This window comes from Amphiprion ocellaris, chromosome 4 (genome assembly GCF_022539595.1).
Source record: "Amphiprion ocellaris isolate individual 3 ecotype Okinawa chromosome 4, ASM2253959v1, whole genome shotgun sequence".
In the NCBI taxonomy this organism is placed as follows: domain Eukaryota; kingdom Metazoa; phylum Chordata; class Actinopteri; family Pomacentridae; genus Amphiprion; species Amphiprion ocellaris.
This window is the reverse complement of record NC_072769.1, coordinates 39,401,594-39,421,342: the sequence shown is the minus strand read 5'-3', so window position 1 is coordinate 39,421,342 and position 19,749 is coordinate 39,401,594. Positions and strand designations below refer to the sequence as shown.

At 40.5% G+C, this 19,749-nt stretch overlaps 1 protein-coding gene across 1 annotated transcript in view; it reads right to left on the bottom strand.

Annotated features, from left to right (window-relative positions):
• Positions 1-19,679, bottom strand: part of LOC111587353 (voltage-dependent T-type calcium channel subunit alpha-1I-like) — a 277,496-nt gene extending 257,817 nt beyond the window's left edge. The window contains exon 1 of the mRNA XM_055010174.1: positions 19,528-19,679. Within this exon, the coding sequence (XP_054866149.1) occupies positions 19,528-19,549 (22 nt within the window). The 5' untranslated portion in view covers positions 19,550-19,679. The remainder of the gene's footprint in view (positions 1-19,527) is intronic.
• Positions 19,680-19,749: the final 70 nt, after the last annotated feature.

Below are 19,749 nucleotides of genomic sequence, written 5' to 3'. Positions count from 1 at the left end.
TTTTGTCTTTCAAAGTCAGTTTTTTCTGTCTGGACACTAAAACTGCCAACTTTTTGGCATTTCAATAGACGCTGCACCTTTTCCCCTGACTACTTGCATTTAAAATTATTCAACAATGAAGGGCAGTGAGTTATGAGCAAACACAAGGAGTCAAAACACATCATGCTTCACAGCTGGTAAAGCAAATACTATATCTGGGGATTCTGCCAGAGATCGTTCTGCTGCTATTCTTCATATACTATTTGGCATCAGAGATTGACATAAAAGGATGTTACGGCAGGCAATTAATTCACACATTTTCTGAATATGGTGATTAATCAGATTATGTCTGTGTAAAAGAAAACACAGCTATTTTATTGTGCAATATCAGGATGATCGTGTATCTAAAACGTGACAGAAAATCCAGCAATGGTGGTGGAATGGTGGTGGAATAAAACAGTTTTCTGAAGCTCTAAAGCCCCAAAAAGTCCTGCCTGAGAGTGTGACATAAATATGAAGCTACAGTCAACAACCACCCGTCAGAATCCACACACCATCTCCTGTAAGAACACAACTTCACTGTTTGTGTCAGATGAGATATAACTCATAAATTTGTGCTTCTGAAGGGATTTTATTATCTTTTTTTAAAAATTATAATTCCCCACAATCCAGAGGTCCTCAAATCTCTTCAAACGTTTTTTTGGTTTCTTTTTTTGTTTGTTTGTTTGTTTTTGGTCCGTTTCTGTGCATGTGTGATTGATATTGATTTTACAATAATGCAAAACAGCAGTGACCGAAAGGACGAGATTGCGGGCACAAGCAGCTGAAATGAGCTTCCTCCATAGGGTGAGGGCTAGAGATAGAGTGAGGAGCTCAGACATCTGGAGGGAGCTCAGACTAGAGCCACTGCTCCTTTGTGTCGAAGGAAGTCATTTGAGGTGGTTTGGACATCTGATTCGGATGCTTTGGGGAGACTTCCTCTGGAGGTTTTTCGAGCACGTCCACCTTGGAGACCACAGGGTAGACCCAGAACTCACTGGAGGGACTCTATATCTCATCTGGCCTGGGAACGCCTCTGGATCCTCCAGGAAGAATTTGAAAGCGTTGCCAGAGGGAGAGATGTCTGGAATGACCTGCTTCACCTACTGCCTCCACGACCTGATCCCGGAAAAATGGAAGAAAATGGATGGATGGATGGATGGATGGATGGATGGATGGAATAAAAGAAATGCTGGAATTGCATTTTTGCTTGGCTATATTTGCTTGAAAGTTGATTTAAATGACAGTTAAAATATCATCCATCCATCCATCCATCCATTATCTGTACACTGCTTAATCCTGATTAAGGTCATGGGGGGCTGGACTATCTGAGCTAACTTAGAATGAAGGCATTGGACACCCTGGACAGGTCACCAGTCTATCGCAGGTTATACATAAAGACAAACAACCACATTCACATTCACACCTAAGAACAATTTAGAATTACCACTTAACCTGAGCATGTTTTTGGACTGTGAGAGGAAGCTGTAGGAAACCCACACATGCACAGGGAGAACATGTAAACTCCACACAGAAAGACCCCAGGCCCAGACCAGGACATGAACTGGGGACCTTCTAGCTGTAAGGCAACTGTTCTCACCACGAAGCCACTGTACAGCCTCAAAATATCATTTTAGTTGCAAATAACAAATAACAAACTAGTCCATTCAGCTCTAATCCAATGTTACAGAGCCAGACCTATCTTCATAGTGCTGTGTCAGCAATGCAGAATGATCTGGAAACACCTCATTATCATTTGGGTATAAAAGAGAACATGGTACAGCTTGTTGGTATTTCTTTGAACCAATCATAATCATCTTTAGACAAGGTGCAATATTTCAGTGGGACATTTGCATGCAGGGCAGTGAGCACCATTACAATGACTAATTCACCAAAAACAAAAACAAGCAGGCCTGTCTGACTGCGCCATCCAAATCTTTGGAAAACCTAATATTTTCAGCTTGTAGGTTGCTGCTCCGAGGCTTTTGAAAACAGTTACACACAAACAGTGGAAGGTGAGGAGGAAATCGCATGAAATACACAGAGGAAATGACAGGCTTAGACTATAAGCTTCTATGAAGTCTGGATCTGGTGAGACAGACTAGCTCTAATCTAGTGTCAACAAAGATGGTTGTAATTGGTTAGTTTAAGGGTCCTCACAGACAGGTTTAGTGCTGAGTAGCTGGTATTAAGCAAAGTACTGTAAGCGGTATCTTTCCATGATCATTTATTCAACGTGTTTTTTTAATTAAGATTACAACTCCGCCTTTTGTCTTTCACGATATAAAAGTGGTTGTTAATGCCTTCAATTCCAAAACCAGACAATATACAAAAAGACAGATTCCATTTAAAGCCTAAAGCGCCAGAAAAGGGACAACAAAAGCATACCTCCACATAATGAACCTGCTGTTTAGTACCAGCACATTTAGCAACATCAAGTCTGTCTCCCTCTTATTATCTCACACACAGTCACAGACAGAAACACACTGAGAGGCACAGCGGAGGTGGCAGCATGGTTTATCAAAATCTTATTGGATTTAACCTTGTCCCCTTCCACTGCAAACAGAACAATGAAGGTCAAGTGGCCGGAAGACACCGGAGAGCAATCCCACCCAGAAGTCAAAGCGGTCGTTGTGTATCTCAGTCACGTTTGTGCTTTCCGCTCAATGGTGATGGACCACAGGGAACAGAACAAGGTAGACCACTGAAATATGGCAAGAGGCATGAAACGGTAGAACGCATCCTGATTGACTTTTACTGTCGACATTCTGCGTACATGCTTGTCTAGGGAAAACTTACAAGGAGAGAAATAGTAGAGTTAGCAAAATGCAACCAGTGACCAGAATAATGAATGTTTATGTGACAACAGACAGAAAGAAAAGATGTCACAAAACATCTTTATCAGTCACTAGAAAAACGACATGGAAGCTGTATGGTTCTTTAGCCCTTTTCAGACATAGGGACAGGCAAACATAACACTGTTGCACTCATCAGTTTGTTAAAGTGGTTCCTCATGGCTTCATTCAGACCTATTAAAGTGACAGACAGGAGCCACAGTGCATGTATGATATTTCTCAGAAGATCAAGTGCCACAATGCAAAACACAGGGGGTCCTTGACTTACGTTGGAGTTCTGTTCCTACGGTCTTACGCAAGTCGATTTTCGCCGTAAGTCAGAAGTCCAACAGAAGTGTCTGACTTATGCGTGAGCCATAATGAAGGGCAAACAGTTAGCAAATGTAGCACAATCCAAGGTGGCGTACAACCGGCTAATGTAAACAAAGACGTCTGATAGTACCACATGACGATGTATTAATCCACTCCGCTCGCCAACTAGGTCCACGTAACCAGTACCAACGTAACAATGAAACGCTGTACGTCGAGGACGTCGTAAACCGAGGACCCCCTGTAATGCACTCTTAAACACAACCTAAATCCTGCAGCTTTTTAACTATGGCTCTACATGTGACAGCTCATTTGTCTCACGTGAAGTAAAGTAGACGGTGTGACTTGTTCCCCATCGATGCTGCTGCTCCACATGCATAAATGTTCACAACAACACCGTTTGGTAACAATGACCCTGCTGCTATCTGATGCTGCAGGTATTTATAATGTCAGAAGGAAGACTCCTACAAACAGCCGGAAGCAACAACCTGAACCACAGCGCCTGTAAGCATGTAACATGTCTAATTAGCCAGCATCATTATTCTAACCTGTTATAGGCTACAGACAAACTAAAGTTCTATTTTTATGGACATTTCAGTTTTGTAACAGATGTGAAATTTAGGGTAAAATGATGTTGCAAAGTGTTTTGGCAATTTTTCCAGCAAACAATAACCAGGGTCCTCAGTCAGACATGAAACCAACACATTTAGATGCACAGAGATGAAAATTGAAAAGGGTCTTTACAGGAAAGTCCTTCTCTATAAAGGCCAATCTGAGGATTGATTTTGAATTTGTTGGATAGAAAACAAAAAGTAGCCTGATTTCCTTATTCAGCCTGGGATTCAATTCATGCTAACCATCTTGCTAATGTCATTCCTCGTTGCCGCCAAAGCTGCCATCGGGGTTGCTAGGAGCCATTATTGTTTTTTCACTTGGATCAAAGAAATGCCATTCAACAGTTGGTACTTCTGTACAACAACTTGCAAAGCTGCAGTGCATCAAGTGGAGCGGAGCGTGATTTGGACTTCTGGATAAATGTACACAATCTCTCAAAGGGACTATAAATCATGATTGCTTTGCCTCATCCATAAAATGACACAGGTGTAAACAATGCTCAAGTGCACATATGGTACAGATAGACAGTCTCTCTAATGGATGGTGCCTGAACAGGGAAGCGATAGTCATATATCATAATCCATATTATGGTCACAATGCCACTACTAATCTCCTCTGAGGAAAATAAGGGAGATAAAAAGATGACATTTCTGTCAGTTTATGTAATTCAGGAAAATAACAAGAAACAGGCATTTAATTTAGACTGAGCTTAATTAACAAGCTTAATATTAATCAAGGTTAATATTTAAAATTAAACAAAAAAAAAACAAGACATTTGGCACCTATTGCAGTGATAGAAAGCCTCGTAAATGCATTATTTTGATAAACATGTAACTATGATAAAATTTGAAATCCTACTAATTTATGAAAATTATTCCAAGATCCGAAAAATTGGATTTAACTCAACTTTGCTCTGCACACATGTACAGTATGCCAGTCACGAACAGTGAAGTGCTGATCACACATAAAGAAAGGCCCCCTCAGGAGACGTCCTCGTCAAAGTAAGGACTAGCTGCTGTTTGTCCTCCACTAGGTCACCTTTTCACCCCGTACAGTCTGTCACTTCAAGAGCTCAAAAAGACAAGGCTTTTATCGCAGAGGCTTCTTCAAAACAACACCTTGATGCAACCAAGTGTTCGCCGAATGCAAGGTTTTTAAAAAAAAGTAACTGTATTTTGTCATGCCATAGTAAAGGGTCTGCTTAGCTGAAAGTCTCTGTTAAAACTGTAAATATGTAAAAGAAAGAGGGAGTTCTTCCTTCACCAGGAAGACTGCAGGAACGATGCTGACAGATGCTGGAAGTTTGCCGCCTGATGGACCATTGAACAGCCTCAGCAGGGGGACATTTGCTGATGAGTCTGTTATTACCCCATTTCAACCCACTTGTGGTTCTGCATCAGTCGCAGTGACCTTGTTGTTGATGTGTCCTCAAGTAACGAGTGTATTCATGCCACAACAAGAGCAAAAAGAAAGAAAAGAAAATGGATTGAGGTCACCTTTAAAGTTCTAGAGTGAGATTTGCTGTAAAAAATCTGATAGGCTCTTGTAAGGTGTCAAGCAATAATGAAAGTTATTTCTGAGTTTTGTGGCTGTTGAACATGTTGCCCCAGAGTTATTTATGTCATACAAACCACGTGTCTTCTGCTTGACACAAGACAAATGAGATGTGCTTCATATAAAGTCAAAAAAATACACCTTCAACAACGCAGTTTTGACTGAAAATCAGTGACCACCACAAGGACGATCAGGCACTCCCTCCCCAAAAAGCTTCTGAGCATGCATCAGTGCTTCAAAGGTCACTCTTAAAACCTCCAGTCAGAGCACAGTGTAGAGCATCATTATGGACTACGCTTTGCACACAGACGCAAGACGGATATGTGGAGTAAAATGTCTTTTGTAAAGGTTTATAATGACTGGAGTATAAACGGTATCTAAAGCTACATAAAAACCCTGGTGCAGAGTAGGACAGGTCATCCTCACTTCCCTCCTCTCAGTTTCTTCTCTCCGTTTGATTTCAAGACTTCTTTCAAGTGCATTCCTCAAGTATGAAACCGCTCAAGGATCTGGTGAAAATTCCAATTTTCAGTGTTGTCCATAAGTCTGGGAGAAATTAGTCAATTTCCTCTTTTTAACTTAATATGCTAAGACTGAACCGCCAAGGGTATGTACGCCCTCTCTTATCTGTAATATTTTTAGTTTTCATCGCTCCCGCCTTCTTTTTCCATGATCACAGCCCTACATCTTTCTAATCTCTAATCCTCTCATCAATATGCAGTGAGAAAGAAATCATACTTCTTTTGAAAAAAAGAAAAAGACACACTGAAATATGCAGATCTGGAGACAGAAAAAGAGGATTTGGGGTTTCAAACACCACAGCGATAACAGACGCTAAGTAAAAGCACACAAAAACTATCTGTTCAAGCAGGACAACAAAGAAACAGGATTCCAAAAAATTTCAGAGAAACAAAAATGTTGTTGTTAGAGGATAATGTCTCATATAGGTCTTTGCAAAGACATTTGCACGACATTTGTATTCATGCTTATAAAGTGTGTGTGCAATAATATGAAACATTATATGCAGCAAGCAGACCTGTCACCTAAAAATTATGTTTCTGTACAACTTAACTGCATTCTCAGTTATGTTTTGAGCATCTCGTTTATCATAAACAGTTTTCTTTGCCATTTATTTTATTGCCTACCTGCTGCTCCTTTTAAAACCAACCAATATTAAATGGGACAGGAGTCATCAGCCCCAAAATCAGAAAATAGAAGACAGACTTTAAACATGTTGTGAAAGGGTCCTATTTTAACCATTCATTGTATATAAAGAAGGATAAACCTTCCGTAGGTTTCCTGAAGAGCTGTTCTGAAGCTTGGAGTAGTGGCTTCAGCTGAGTAGGGACATGAACTGTCCTGTGACGGCAGCCATCGTTCAAACCCACGTAATTATGCATCATTTTTAGCCTTTACATGAGTAAAGCAGATGATTTGTTTCACTCTTCATCTAGTCGTCATCAACACAGAGAATTAGCTATAGAGTCAAACCCTGTTTTTTTGTACTGAGTTGTTTAATATGTTTATTTTTACTGTAAAGTTGGACATATTTAATTTAATTTTATTTAATATAGGGGTCTGTGATGACTGACTTATTTTTGAAGTCAGCCTCAAGTGGACACTTGAGGAACTGCAGTTTTTGGCATCTGCCACATTGGCTTCATTTTTTAGCCCCAGAGGTTGCAACTTAATTTTGATCAAAACCATGATATTTACCTAAACCCAGTCAAAGTTTAAGAAAATAAATCAATGCAGTTTTGAAAGTAAACAAGTAAAAGCAAAACCAAAGTTCCCATATGGGACATGAACCCTGGTCTTCTGTTGCATACTGGGGCTTTTGTGAGTCAGCTGGGAGTCCATTAATTCCTACCAGAACCTCTGTGATCCCTGATGTGTCTGTGAAACTTCACATCCTGCATTTTGCCTAAGATAAAATTTTGAACTTTTGCGGTGGATTTTGCTTAAGCTGTACTGTGGCCAGGATGTAGGAAAAACTAAGCAGCAGCTGGCAAACAGGCAATACATTTTGACAGTCAAATTTTGGAAATGTATAACTAAAAGTAAACCCTTGGAGGTAGTTTCACACATGCTAGTTGAGTGCATACATAATGAGTCATGCATTTTTTTGCAAAACACCTGGCAGGACAACCTCCTTACTTCTTTCTCACTGTGGGATATTGGTCCAGTTTTTGTCACAGTAATTCTCCAGGAGCACATTCCATAAAACTAGATGCTTAAAAAAACATATTAAATTAGCAAATACCTTCCTTTGCATTGAACATTAGGGGACGTAGTCACCAATTACAGAGGCTAAACAAGGATGTGCACAAATGAAGCGTTATGCCTCCACCCACTGTAGACTTTGTAACTCTTTCAAACTGCAAGTTTTTCATGCAAAGTCATAGTCTAGGAAAACATATTTCCTTCAAAACACAAATGCAGTTTAATGTTACAGGAACGTAGCTTTTGTGAGGCAGGGATGCAGCAGGATGTTAACTGACTAGTCAACATGTCCACAGTACTATACAGTAGGTCATAGTTTATAGTCTTCATTACTCATCTTAACTCTGTTTGCATTACATAGACTCTCTGTTATAAAGAGGCAAAAGCTTAAAACTCCCACCTCCTTCCTCCTCCGATGACCTCTCTATCAGTTTATATCTTCCTCTCTCTCTCCCTCCTTGTCTCTGTAATGACACTACACTGAGGCCATTAGGTAGATAATTAAATGTGAGACTCATTCATCCCCTTGGTGCTCTCCAGGCCCTGATGGTACATGTTTGTCTGTGTGTGTCTGTGTGTGTGTGTGTGTGTGTGTGTGTGTGTGTGTGTGTGTGTGTGTGTGTGTGTGTGTGTATGTGTGTGTTCTTTGTCCATCTGTCGGTCTGTGGTTCCTCCAGAGCCCATGGGGGGGAGGAGGGTACTCTGCTGAAGGGACAACACAGTAGGGGGGTTAGGACTTGCCTCCCATGAGAACTACAGGAAAATGACACAGTGTTCTTCTCTACTGCATAATCACCACATGTGGTCAGTTACATTAATTGATGGGTTTTTATTTTCTTTAATGAATACATGGGGATTATATATAATTGTCAGCTCAAGAGCAGAACTTTGCAGGAAGTAGGTAATTGGTCCCCTTTCAGTTTTGCTAATGACTCCAAGGGGACACTTGACAAGTTTCCATCCAAATATAACACAAGTTTTAAAGAGCCTATTATGCTTTTGGGGTTTTTTTTCTTTATGTTGTGTGTCATATAGTTTTTTTTGTTACTGTAAGAGGTATGTAAAATCCACTCCAAAGATAGTTAAGGCCAAATAGAATGTTTCCACATCTTCTTGCACCAACCACAGCAGACATTGGACTGTGGGCACACACACTATTCCATTCAAATTACCTTGTGCCCATTGGCCTGCTATGCTATGACGTAGCCTACTGAAGGATTTTGTTGCCTTCCCAAGCACAGTGGGAGCACATAGCACAAGATTTTTTGGAGAATCTGGAACTGTGTTTGGGCACCATCTATGGAATTATAGCCCTTTTAATGAAGACTTAAAAAGGAGTGGGTAATGGCAAATCTCCATGCACATGCTAGGCTCATAACAAGCATTTGTTTTGAGCACCATTTGCTTTCCCTACATGTGTATTTGTGCACTTGCAGTGCATACAATCTGCTCACTCACAAATTTTGAGTTTCACACAAACGTCCACAGAGGAGTCCGCACAGACCCTTGATGACTTGGGCAGATGACCAATCTTACATCTCATGGACCCTACGCCACCATCTAACACATTTAAATAATGCCTAGTGACTAGTTTGGCACATCGTCAAACAAAGAATCAGCAGCTTCCTCGCTGTCCACCAGTACTTTTATTGCTTCTGCTAAAGCTCCATCCCTATACTAAACAGAGTGCTTCAGACAGACAGCGAATAGAGGTGCTGCATCAATGTACTGTATAAGAAAAACAATTTGTGCTTTGAACATTAAAGCATGTAAACATATTCTAGCAGAATATAACATTAAATGTAAATGTGCATACTATGGGCAGAATTTTCAGACAACAAGCAAAACAAAATGCAAATTAATTCATATTTCCATTCTCTATTGTGCTGCAAAAATAATAATAATGAAAAAGAATCAAATTAAACAGTTGATGGTATTAATTCTACACTGTGGTGCCATTAAACCACAGAAGAAGAACAGGGCCCAATGACATGACATAAATGAAGGTTACAGCCTCCTCATTATTCAACACACATCTGATGTTTTCTTCTGTTGCCATTTTCCGTCTGTGTGTAGGTGAAGCTACATTAAATGTGCATTCTTTGTGTAGGTCATGATTTATTTCTTTGTCAGTTTCTATTACAATCTGTACATTTTGATTAAATACACTTGTATTTACATTTCAGTTAAGCATATGGTCCTTTTGTGACATGATAGTTTCTTTTTCCCTTCAAATTTCTTGTATTCTACTCAGAAGGATGGAGTTATAAAATTGTCTTTAAATTGACCATTAGCATACCATTAGTTTGGATTTTTTAATATGCCAGTCAGGAAAGTTATTTTGCACAGAATATTCTTTTAAACCCACTGAGACCTCGAGGGATACTTAAACTTTAGAAAGTCAAAGGGAGGAGAGATTGAGGCTTGGTCAGGTCAGATTTTCCAGATGATGCTCCTGCAGCTGTTCAGCCAAATCATATTTTTTTTCTTCATCATGTTGATGTGAGATAACACTGATGAGAGGATATCTGAGGCTAATAAATATTAGTTTTATATGTTTGCAGTGTCATCTACAAATTATGGCCTTGAAGAGTCTGTTCACTTTCAGTTTTGAATACTGACAGGGTTCTCTTGAGCAAAGTACATAACTTCCACCACAGCGGAGATACTTGATGGTAGATGTTATGCTGGCCCATGTCTTTGTGAGTGTGAATTTGAAAACAGAGCTTTGAAATTGAAAAAGAGTGCATCATAAATGTATGAGTTTCTAGCCCAAACATTCAGCATATTTCTCTTTGAATGTTTGTGCCTGACAGCTTCTGTCAGTGATTTGGGGGAGACTGCATAGCCATTCAAAGTAAGCAAGAGGAGTGATAACCTCAGTTATTGATGCTTAGTCACCTTGATAATGTCATAATGTAACAATATTCTAATCATAAGTTCTCCTATGCCAGGAATATGCAGTGTTTATTTTTTGTATTTATATTTTTTGCATCATTGTGTCTTTTATGACTGTGGTAGATTAGCCTGCTGCTGTCCTTGTGCAGCCTCCGATTCTTGTTTTCTGGTTCTGTATTCAGATAGATCAACAACACACTCAACACACTGTGACGCTTGTATAAAATGTTGCCCACACAGACATACACCACATGTAGCTTCACAAAGTCCAGCCAACTGCAGACTCATCAACACCTACAGACTTGGCCTACCTGGATGTATTCATGCACAACGTGCACACACACCAACACACACAGATACTCACACACACACACACACACACACACACACACACACACAAACACACACGGTTAAATGGTGCCTTGCAGTACTGCTGGCAGGCCAAGTGGTGAGGTTGCTCTGTACTCAGCAGCACTGCATTTTTTTTACTGACTGGCAGCCAATAGCTCAGCACTTCTATCCTTATGCTGTGTGTGTGTGTGTGTGTGTGTGTGTGTGTGTGTGTGTGTGTGTGTGTGTGTGTGTGTGTGTGTGTGTGTGTGTGTGTGTGTGTGTGTGTGTGTGTCCTTGTATTTGTCATTGAACATCTGTCAACATATACATTATACCCATGACAGCTAAACACCTGTGCATTGATGTGTGCATAATTCATGATGCCACATGTACAGAATATTATGAAGGAAACACACACACACACACACACACACACACACACACACACACACACACACACACACACACACACACACACACACACACACATGCGAGTAGCTGCATTAGTATGCACACATAATGCTTCTCTTTGTCCAATTTGAAGGAGCTGGAGTTACTCCAAGGCCTGCTCTCTGCTGGCTGTGTAGCCCAAATTAGTGGCCCCTGACTGGGCTGCAATGGCAGAGAGAGCTGCCTCCTCATCCGGGAGCTCCAGGGAAGCTTCAGGCCTCTGAGCTCTCCCACAAAAACTCTCATTGTATAGCCAAGTGTCTATCTCTCCATCAGCAAGCAAGGAGACTTATGCTCTTTTGTGCTTGTGATGATGCTTTAATGGCCAATTATAACGAGCGTGCAGGTCTCTGGCCTGATTCGCTGAGACATCTTGACAGCTGACAGTGTGCACAAAACAAGGCCACAGAGACTGGTGTTCACTGTGCTTATCTTCCTGCTTTCCTGCTCTGCCTTTAAGTCAAAATTTGGACTGATGGTCATGTACTACAGCAGCATTCATGGCAGGATATTGGCAGCAACTTTTCTTTTGGTTGTAAATTGCATTTCTACAATGCCAAGGTTCAACATTTTAATAATCATTACTGGGCAGAAAATAAAACCTGTACATATTAAACAATAGCAATGATGAGTCAGTCTGAAAATAAGACCTTGAGGTGAAGAAACTCGAATAAAGCAATAGCCTTGTATTGCGTTGGTGCGTACCCAAATATCCTCCCCCAGTAGGACTATGTACACATCCACATTGCAAAAAGTGCTCCGGAGCAAGTCAAGGAACACAACAAAGACCTAAAGGTGTCAATGAAGCTCCAAACTCCACAGATTTCAAACTGTCTGAGCTGTCACCAGAACAACTCAGATGTAAGTAGGAGCCATCCTGCAACCAATAGGACCCAAAAGATCATCTGCTAATGTCCCAGTGCCAGACACCACAGGACACATCCAAAGGCCCCGTGACCATCACCTAGTAGGTGACAGACACAGGGTCACAGGTGTTTGAATGCACAAGGCGGACCTACACATTATGACAAGTATTTTTAATGTTAAGGTTGATTAGCATATATATATATATATATATATATATATATATATATATATATATATATATATATTTATATATTAAGTCCTGTCTGTGGTTGTTTTCATCAGTGCATCATTCCTGTATTGAACTGAAATTGAAACAACTAGCATTTCAAGTGTGCACAGATATCAGTTGCTCTTTCATATTTCTCACTGTGTTGCTGCCACCAGAAGACTGCATGCTCCACTATTAAACCACACCGAGGGAACATTCTTTCCAAGTCTTCCTCGCCCTTTGGTACTACTTAGCATAAATGAGCCCTGAACAGCTGGACTATGCATGAGCATGCTGAGGGCAGTTTCCTGATTGCACATTAAAGGCTTCTGCACATTAAAGTCAACAGTATTGAAGCAGTTGCCTCTTAATGGCACATGGGAACAAAGATGTGGGTTTTGTCTCTGCAGCTTTAAAGCGATGTTTCTTATTTTCATACTAAAAGAACGGTGCTCAGTTGGAAAGTGCAGCTTTATCTAATCTCCCTCTTTTCTTTTCTTTTCTTTTAACATCTTCTCTCTTAGTTTTGTTTTTCAGAAGTAACTGAAGTAAACTTTCAGTGTGACTCCCCCTCTTATCTACTCTAACCTTTTACCCTCTTGCTTTGAGCTTCTTTGCCCTCTCCTCCTCTGGTCTCTCAGAAGCTGTAAATGAGCTGACAGAGAGTCTGAAGCGAAGGGACTAAGCTCCAAGCACCAATCTGGTCTCAGCTCAAATGTCAACCACTCACACACAGAAACTTTCTCCTCTCACTGCTCTACCTGTCCTCCTAGTCTCTTCCTTTGTAATATTCTCCTGCCCTGCTTATTCTTCCTCATTCTTTCCACCTTCCCCTCTTCTAGCTCTCTTGACATTTAACAGTCTGCACTCGACTTCCCTGTAATTTCATGTCATCTCCGGCAATCTAGCTTTCTAAAGGGAGGTTAAGGATAGGAGTTAAAATGGACAGGACGGGGTCGAGACAAGTGGCGGTGACATTTGCCGGCGTGTTCACAGCTTCTGTGGCCGCCGTAAACGAGGCTGGTCATTTGGCGGAGGATCATGGGACTGTACTTAGAAAGTGAAATGACAGAGAGCATATCGCCTGTGTGAGATGCTGACACAGTTTGGGCCCATCGGTCATAAATAATCTCAGTTTGAGTATTTTTAGAAACTTTCTCCAACTCTTTAGCTCTATCACATTCTTACCTACCAGTACTTCGATTATTAAGGGCACTTAAATCCATCTTTCACTTGTTTTCAAGATCATAAAGGAGACTGAATGATGTTTCAGATCCTTCAATATCACCATCATGAGCACTGACACCAATAAGACACATTTTTTGATACACTGTGTATAACTTCTTTTTCTTCTTTAGGATTTCTAAATTGAAGCCTTCGCCAAACAAGTTGACACATAAATACGATCAATGCCACGTAAATCTGTATATATTTCGTAGTATACCAGACTTTTGCATCTGTTTTCTGGACTAACATTCCCTGTGCTGCTGAAGTGAGAGTAAAGAATTCTAAGTCAACCAGCAAGGACTGCTTTGCTAGAGCTGAAGAGAAGCAGAAGAGAAAAGCAATTGTAGTTATAGATATGTAGTAGGTTACAACAAATGTGGAGAGCCCATGGTGGAATGATCAAAGCGGCATCCCGGAAAAGGTTCTAAATCTGCAGATAAAACAGAAGCTTGGCATTCAGAGAAAGGATTACAGTCTTAAAAAGTAAGACAAGGCATACATCATAAGTGAGTGTGTAATTGCTCTCATGACCACAAGGGAGGATAAAGGTTCTGCATTAATTTAGCTTAAAAAAAAAATTCTACAATTGTCCAAATGTAAATCAGGAACAGTAAATTAATCCAAAAACAAGTGAAAAATGCTTTGAAATGTGACTGTTCGCTCTACAAATACCATTAAAAAGTTATTTTAAAACCTCTACCACGACGTGTCTTTCTAGAAACAAAATTCTTATCAAGCAAAAGCAGATAGAACAAACTTTACCTCCAAGTACAAATGAGAAGAAAATGTCTATTATCAGTGAGGTGACCTTTTAACCAGCCACTGCACAGCCATCTTGCTAATGCCATGCAGTGATTTCAGACTAATAAGACCAGGCCTCCATCTAAATCAGTAGGGAGAGAGTCATAACTGCAATTTCAATGGTCTGTGTGTCATAAAAACCATATACTTGGAATCACTAGTTAAATCTGCTTAAAAGCACTTAAAAAGTTGGTGGCTGTTCCCCAAAATAAGGTTTAAAATCATTTTTCCCTTCTGCTAATAACAAAGCGCACAGTTTCACGGCACCATCCTTGTGTGAGTGCAACAATCTAAGCTGAATGTTACCAGATTAATCTGTTGAAAGTCTCAATTGGCTTTTTGGAGGGAGGAGCAGGACGTGTGTCATGCAACCGCCATGTTTGTTATTATGGATTTCTTGCACAGATCTCTATTCAGGATTCTTTAAGTAGCGAGTCTCTTCCTTTAAATGTCTCTCAAAGGTGCAAGTATATGAATTTTATATTTAGTTAACTCCCTGATTCTCACTTAAAAAAAGAGAAGATAATCTTAATAGCTGATTCTACTTAGTTGTGATGTGTGTCTTGGTTGTGATAAGCGTGTTTTGGGGCATTTTTGCTGTTTTTAACATGTCTAATATCCAACACATAAAACACACTTTAGTTTTTTTGCAGTCTGTTAGTTAGCACATCAACTCAAGGTCACAGATTTTAGTTGTATGCATTATACTACACATTTACATTTACAGTGGGGAAGCTTTGTAAGTGCACAGGGAAGTACAGAGTGCCATTATCATCACCAGTTCTATACATTACACTCGACATTTACAATACTTTGACAGCATAATGGGTGAAAAATGAAAATAAAAGGTCCAGGTGAAGACAGCTAAGCACTCAACAGCTGCCTTAATGGAATGGTTGGTTGCAGTTATTTTGCTGCTTTGCTTTCATTTTAATATTCTTTTAAAAAGTGCAGCAACAAGATGGTTTAAGTTTGAAACACATATGAAATTCTGTGTGTAAAATCAGCTTTGTCCTACAGTCAGCCAAGCCTCATGTGTGGAGTAGGGTGGGTCTTAGGGTGGGCACTGGTGCTGTATGATGGGGGGATGGAGGCCCTGTGGGCAGGCCAACTCCTGTGGACGTACCATCTGGTGCCCGTGGCAAACAAGGGCAACAGTATGACCTGGACTGTAGAGATCGACATACTAAACACGGCTAGCTCAACACACACAGAGGGCTAATGGGCAGAGTGTACATTCTTCACTACAGAAGGACTGCTAATAATACTTCACATTTTATCATGTAAATGTACATACTGGGTGTAGCATGCTGAGGAAGAAGAAAGATGTGTCTGGTTCCATTAAATAACCAGCAAACCCTTCTCCTTATAGCACCAGTGCTGAACCTTAGAATGAAAGCAAATACGTCATTGTCAAATGTGGACACTAAGTGACCTGAAAGTGCTTCGATTAAGTTTTTTTTCTTCTTTCTACTATTCAGCTGAGCAAATAAAACCACACACAGTCCAGTTGACGGTGAAAATCCAAACCAGTGATACTGAACTTCTCACTCCACCAACAACCATCAGGCCTCTAATAGACTGGTAGCTGAGCTCAGTCAAACCTGCTGACCTGTTGTTGGTTTGCTCAAAGCATCCATCAAGACGCCAGTGAGCAAACTGTGCAAGTGTGTAGTGAAGAGTGTGTCACTGAGAGTCAGAGAGAAGGGTAATAGAGATGAGAGTGTGAGAAATGATCAAGGACCTGACTGTGTGTGTGTTTGAAACAGGAATATGCCTTCAGAGCTGCATACCCACAGAGTGACATCGTTACCCTGTCAAGCATATGCCTGATGGACAGGACGGCCTCTGTGTATGTTTTTTCCCCCCAGTGATTGAAAGTCGCTTTGCCTCTACACATCTCTTCCTCTCAGCTCCAGCAGTTGCATACTTAATCAGACTGCAGCGCTCCACTGACCCCTGCTGATCGGTGTCAGTAGTGTCACAAAGCTCAGCCACCCCTTTAGTCTTCACCACATGCACAAAATATTTGACGTTAATCTTCCTGATATTGAATCCCATTTTGTAGAAACAACATCCCAATCATGTTAAAGTATATAATGATCTCCCTATGTCCTCACCTTCTTTTTTGTCATCGCCTTCTTTTTTTAATCTAGGTCTCCTCTTTTGTGATTGGAAGAAAGTTAATGAAATTATCCCTGGGTATATTAAATCAATAGTAGTATTTTCTACATATTTAAGAGTTTAGTTTGCATGCTTTACATGCTGAGTCATACATGCTTTCGTCTGTCTCCAATCCAGTCAAAGAAACAGGATTTAAAGAGTTAACAGAGCTGCACTCAACTTTAAACTGACAGCATCTGACTATAGCAATGGGAAAATACAGCAAACATTTCGACAATTTGAAGGGCTTCATTGCCTAGGAAATGTATAATATCATACAATGCCAGCAGGGAGGTCTGTGGGCACTTTTGTGACTTTCATTTGTTCCTCTCGGTGTCTGACGTGGGTGGAAGTAGGGACATGATTTCAACCATCATCAGAGAGAAACTTTTTCTGCATGGTGTGCTCTCTTGCTGCCATTTACAGAAGTCTTTGAGTTGCATTTGTGCAAAGTGAAAGTATGTGTCCCAAATTGTGGGAAATGGAGTTCTTTTCATTTTGCAGCCCCATTATATAATTTAGACTGAAAATGGCTGTTTTCTATACAAAGTTTGAACACTGCAAATTGAACCATAAGTAGACCATAATATAGATTTTGTATTTCTGAGTCTGTGTAGAAGCAGTCATTAGTGTTCAGATTTTTTCCCAAAACTTTCAGAAAAGCAGCCCGACAGCAGGACCTTCAGTAACTATAGGCCTGTATGTAGTTGTATAACTGAACTACTCAGAAAACTACTTTTAAATAAAAATGAATCCATTTGAAACAATAATGATACTGGACAAAATGCAATCAGGTATTCAAACAAATAGCACTGGAACTGCCCTCAGCAAAATAATTAAAACCCTCCTACATGTTAACAAGATCTTTCACTTTGTCAACATGTCCACATGGTGCTATTATACGCCAGAAAACACATTATTAGTGATATAAGCAGTCAACACCATGGCTGAGCATTTCTCCATTAACACTACAGTGCAGTGATTACAGTCTCATATATAACAAACCTAAAGAGCCAATCCTGCCAGATGCAGGCTCTCTGTATCATTATTGTTCTTGTGAATCAGTTCGGGTTCCAACATGTACAGCTGTATTACTCCAATATTCACAGTTGTAAGTGAGCTGGTGTGCTCAAGCTGCAGCGAGGTGAGAGCCACACATTGTAAAGGAGGCAGCAATGTGTGGAGTTATATTTAAGCCATTTAAAGGCAGGAAGGGATATTTTTCATGGAATAAACATTGTAATTATATAACGTTGACACACAGATGGATTTTTAGGGAGGAGAGGGACTTAACATGACAACACTAACAACAATCAGGTGTTATTACTAGTTTGACTGAGCATGGTCTCCTAAAAAACACTTTCTTGTACAACTAGACAACATTCTCAACTATTTTTTGAGAGAAACATATTTTGCTGCTCTGTGCCTGTAGGTTTAGTTTGTTTGATTGCCTGCCTGTTTGTAGTGAAACTGATGTTTCTCATTCCCTTTGATCACGCTCTCCAAACCAATTTCCTGTGTCCCTGCTCATATGGAAATACATGGAAATGCATTGACCTTGACAGGGTAGAGCAGTTTGTTTGTGCTTGGTCTGGATGGTGTTCTGATGGTAAATGTTTAATGATTTGCAAACTGACCCTTAATAAGTCCTAATCGGACAAGAATGTGTTGCTCGATCAGTAGATAGTTCAGTGACATGTTTACACTCACACATGAAAAAGTGAGATCACTGATTACATAAATTTAGTTTCTGCACCCAAGAGCAACAAACTCATTATCCTTCCTCTCATCTTCTTTTCACCCCATTTTCCTCTTGTCACTTCAATTTTCTGTTTCCATTTCTCGCTTTTTCTGCTTCTGAGATATTTCTGCTCTTCGCAATTCACTCCATCTCAAATTGTAAAAAAATCCACAGCAACTCTAACAAGTATTCAAATCACCCAGACAAATCATAGTCAAACAGATTGGAGACACATGGCTCTCAGCAAAAATAGACAGTGAATGGATCTGTTGATAGGCATGTTGACATCATACCAGCAGCATTACGTAACTGACACCTTCCACTATAGTCTCAGTGGCAAAAATATATCTGAATATATCACAAAATAAATCTATATTTTGCAGGCTACATTTGCACTACAGTCGTACCAGAAACCCAAAGTATGCTAGTTGTACCAACTCAGGTAAAAAAATAATCTAGTGGGTTTTTTTTTTTTTTTTTAACCTTGCTAACATGTCCATATAATTTTATATGCTAGATTTCACTAGCAAGGACCACAACATTTATTTGAAGCTTGATTGGTAATTGGATGTAAAGGATCATTATGTTGATGATGACTAAGATGAGCTGATGTGGTGTCAGGGAAAGCTTAGTTCGATATCAGCAGTGGTTCCCGGGCCGGCAGACCCCCAAAAGCCTACTAAAAGAAAGAAACGAAGAGTGGGTTGGGGCAGATGAAATGATAGAGATGAGTCAATCCGGCATCTTGGTGCCAGAAGGAGCCAAAATAGTTCTTGTACTATAGCTGGCATCTTGGTGCCAGATTAAAGTCGCAGAGGTCTTTGCTGATAGCTTAAGAGGGAGAGAGAAAAAGAGAGAGAAAGAGAGGTTTGCTGGGAACAGGGGATGGAAGAGGGGAACTGGTAGCCTGCTAGCGATGGCAAGAGATAGAGTGAGAGAGAGGTTAGATTCATTCTAGGAGGTGAGCTACTGTGTTAAAAGCAAGCTAAATGGGAGAATGATAGATGCCTGTGTCTCCAGGATCGAGAGCTAAGTCGAGAATTATGGTCATGTTGTTGTCAAACTCTTGTACTACATATCTGGCAGCCCAGTGCCGGCTTACAGTCATAGAGGACAGAAACTGGCAACCCTGTGCTGACGGTAGAAGAGAGAGAGAGGTTGCTGGAAAAACAGGATGAAAGACGGAGAAGCTGGCAGCCCAGTGCCAGAAGAGAAAGGAAAAGATTGTTGGGAAGTTGGTTGCTGGTGGATAGGACGAATCATACCTGGCAACCCTGGTGTAGCCATGGAGAGCGTGGTGACATCATGCTTGGGTACACACCTGACGTCTGAATAAGAAGTCTGTTGTGTTGAAAGCTCGAAGAGTTTGTCAGAAGTTGAAGTAGTTTGACTTTGCTGTCAGTGGGGTGGCAGGTGAACGAGTCTCTGAAGCTGTCTGAAGACCAGCGGTGATCTGGTTGGAGATCTCATCACCAGGAGAACGGTCA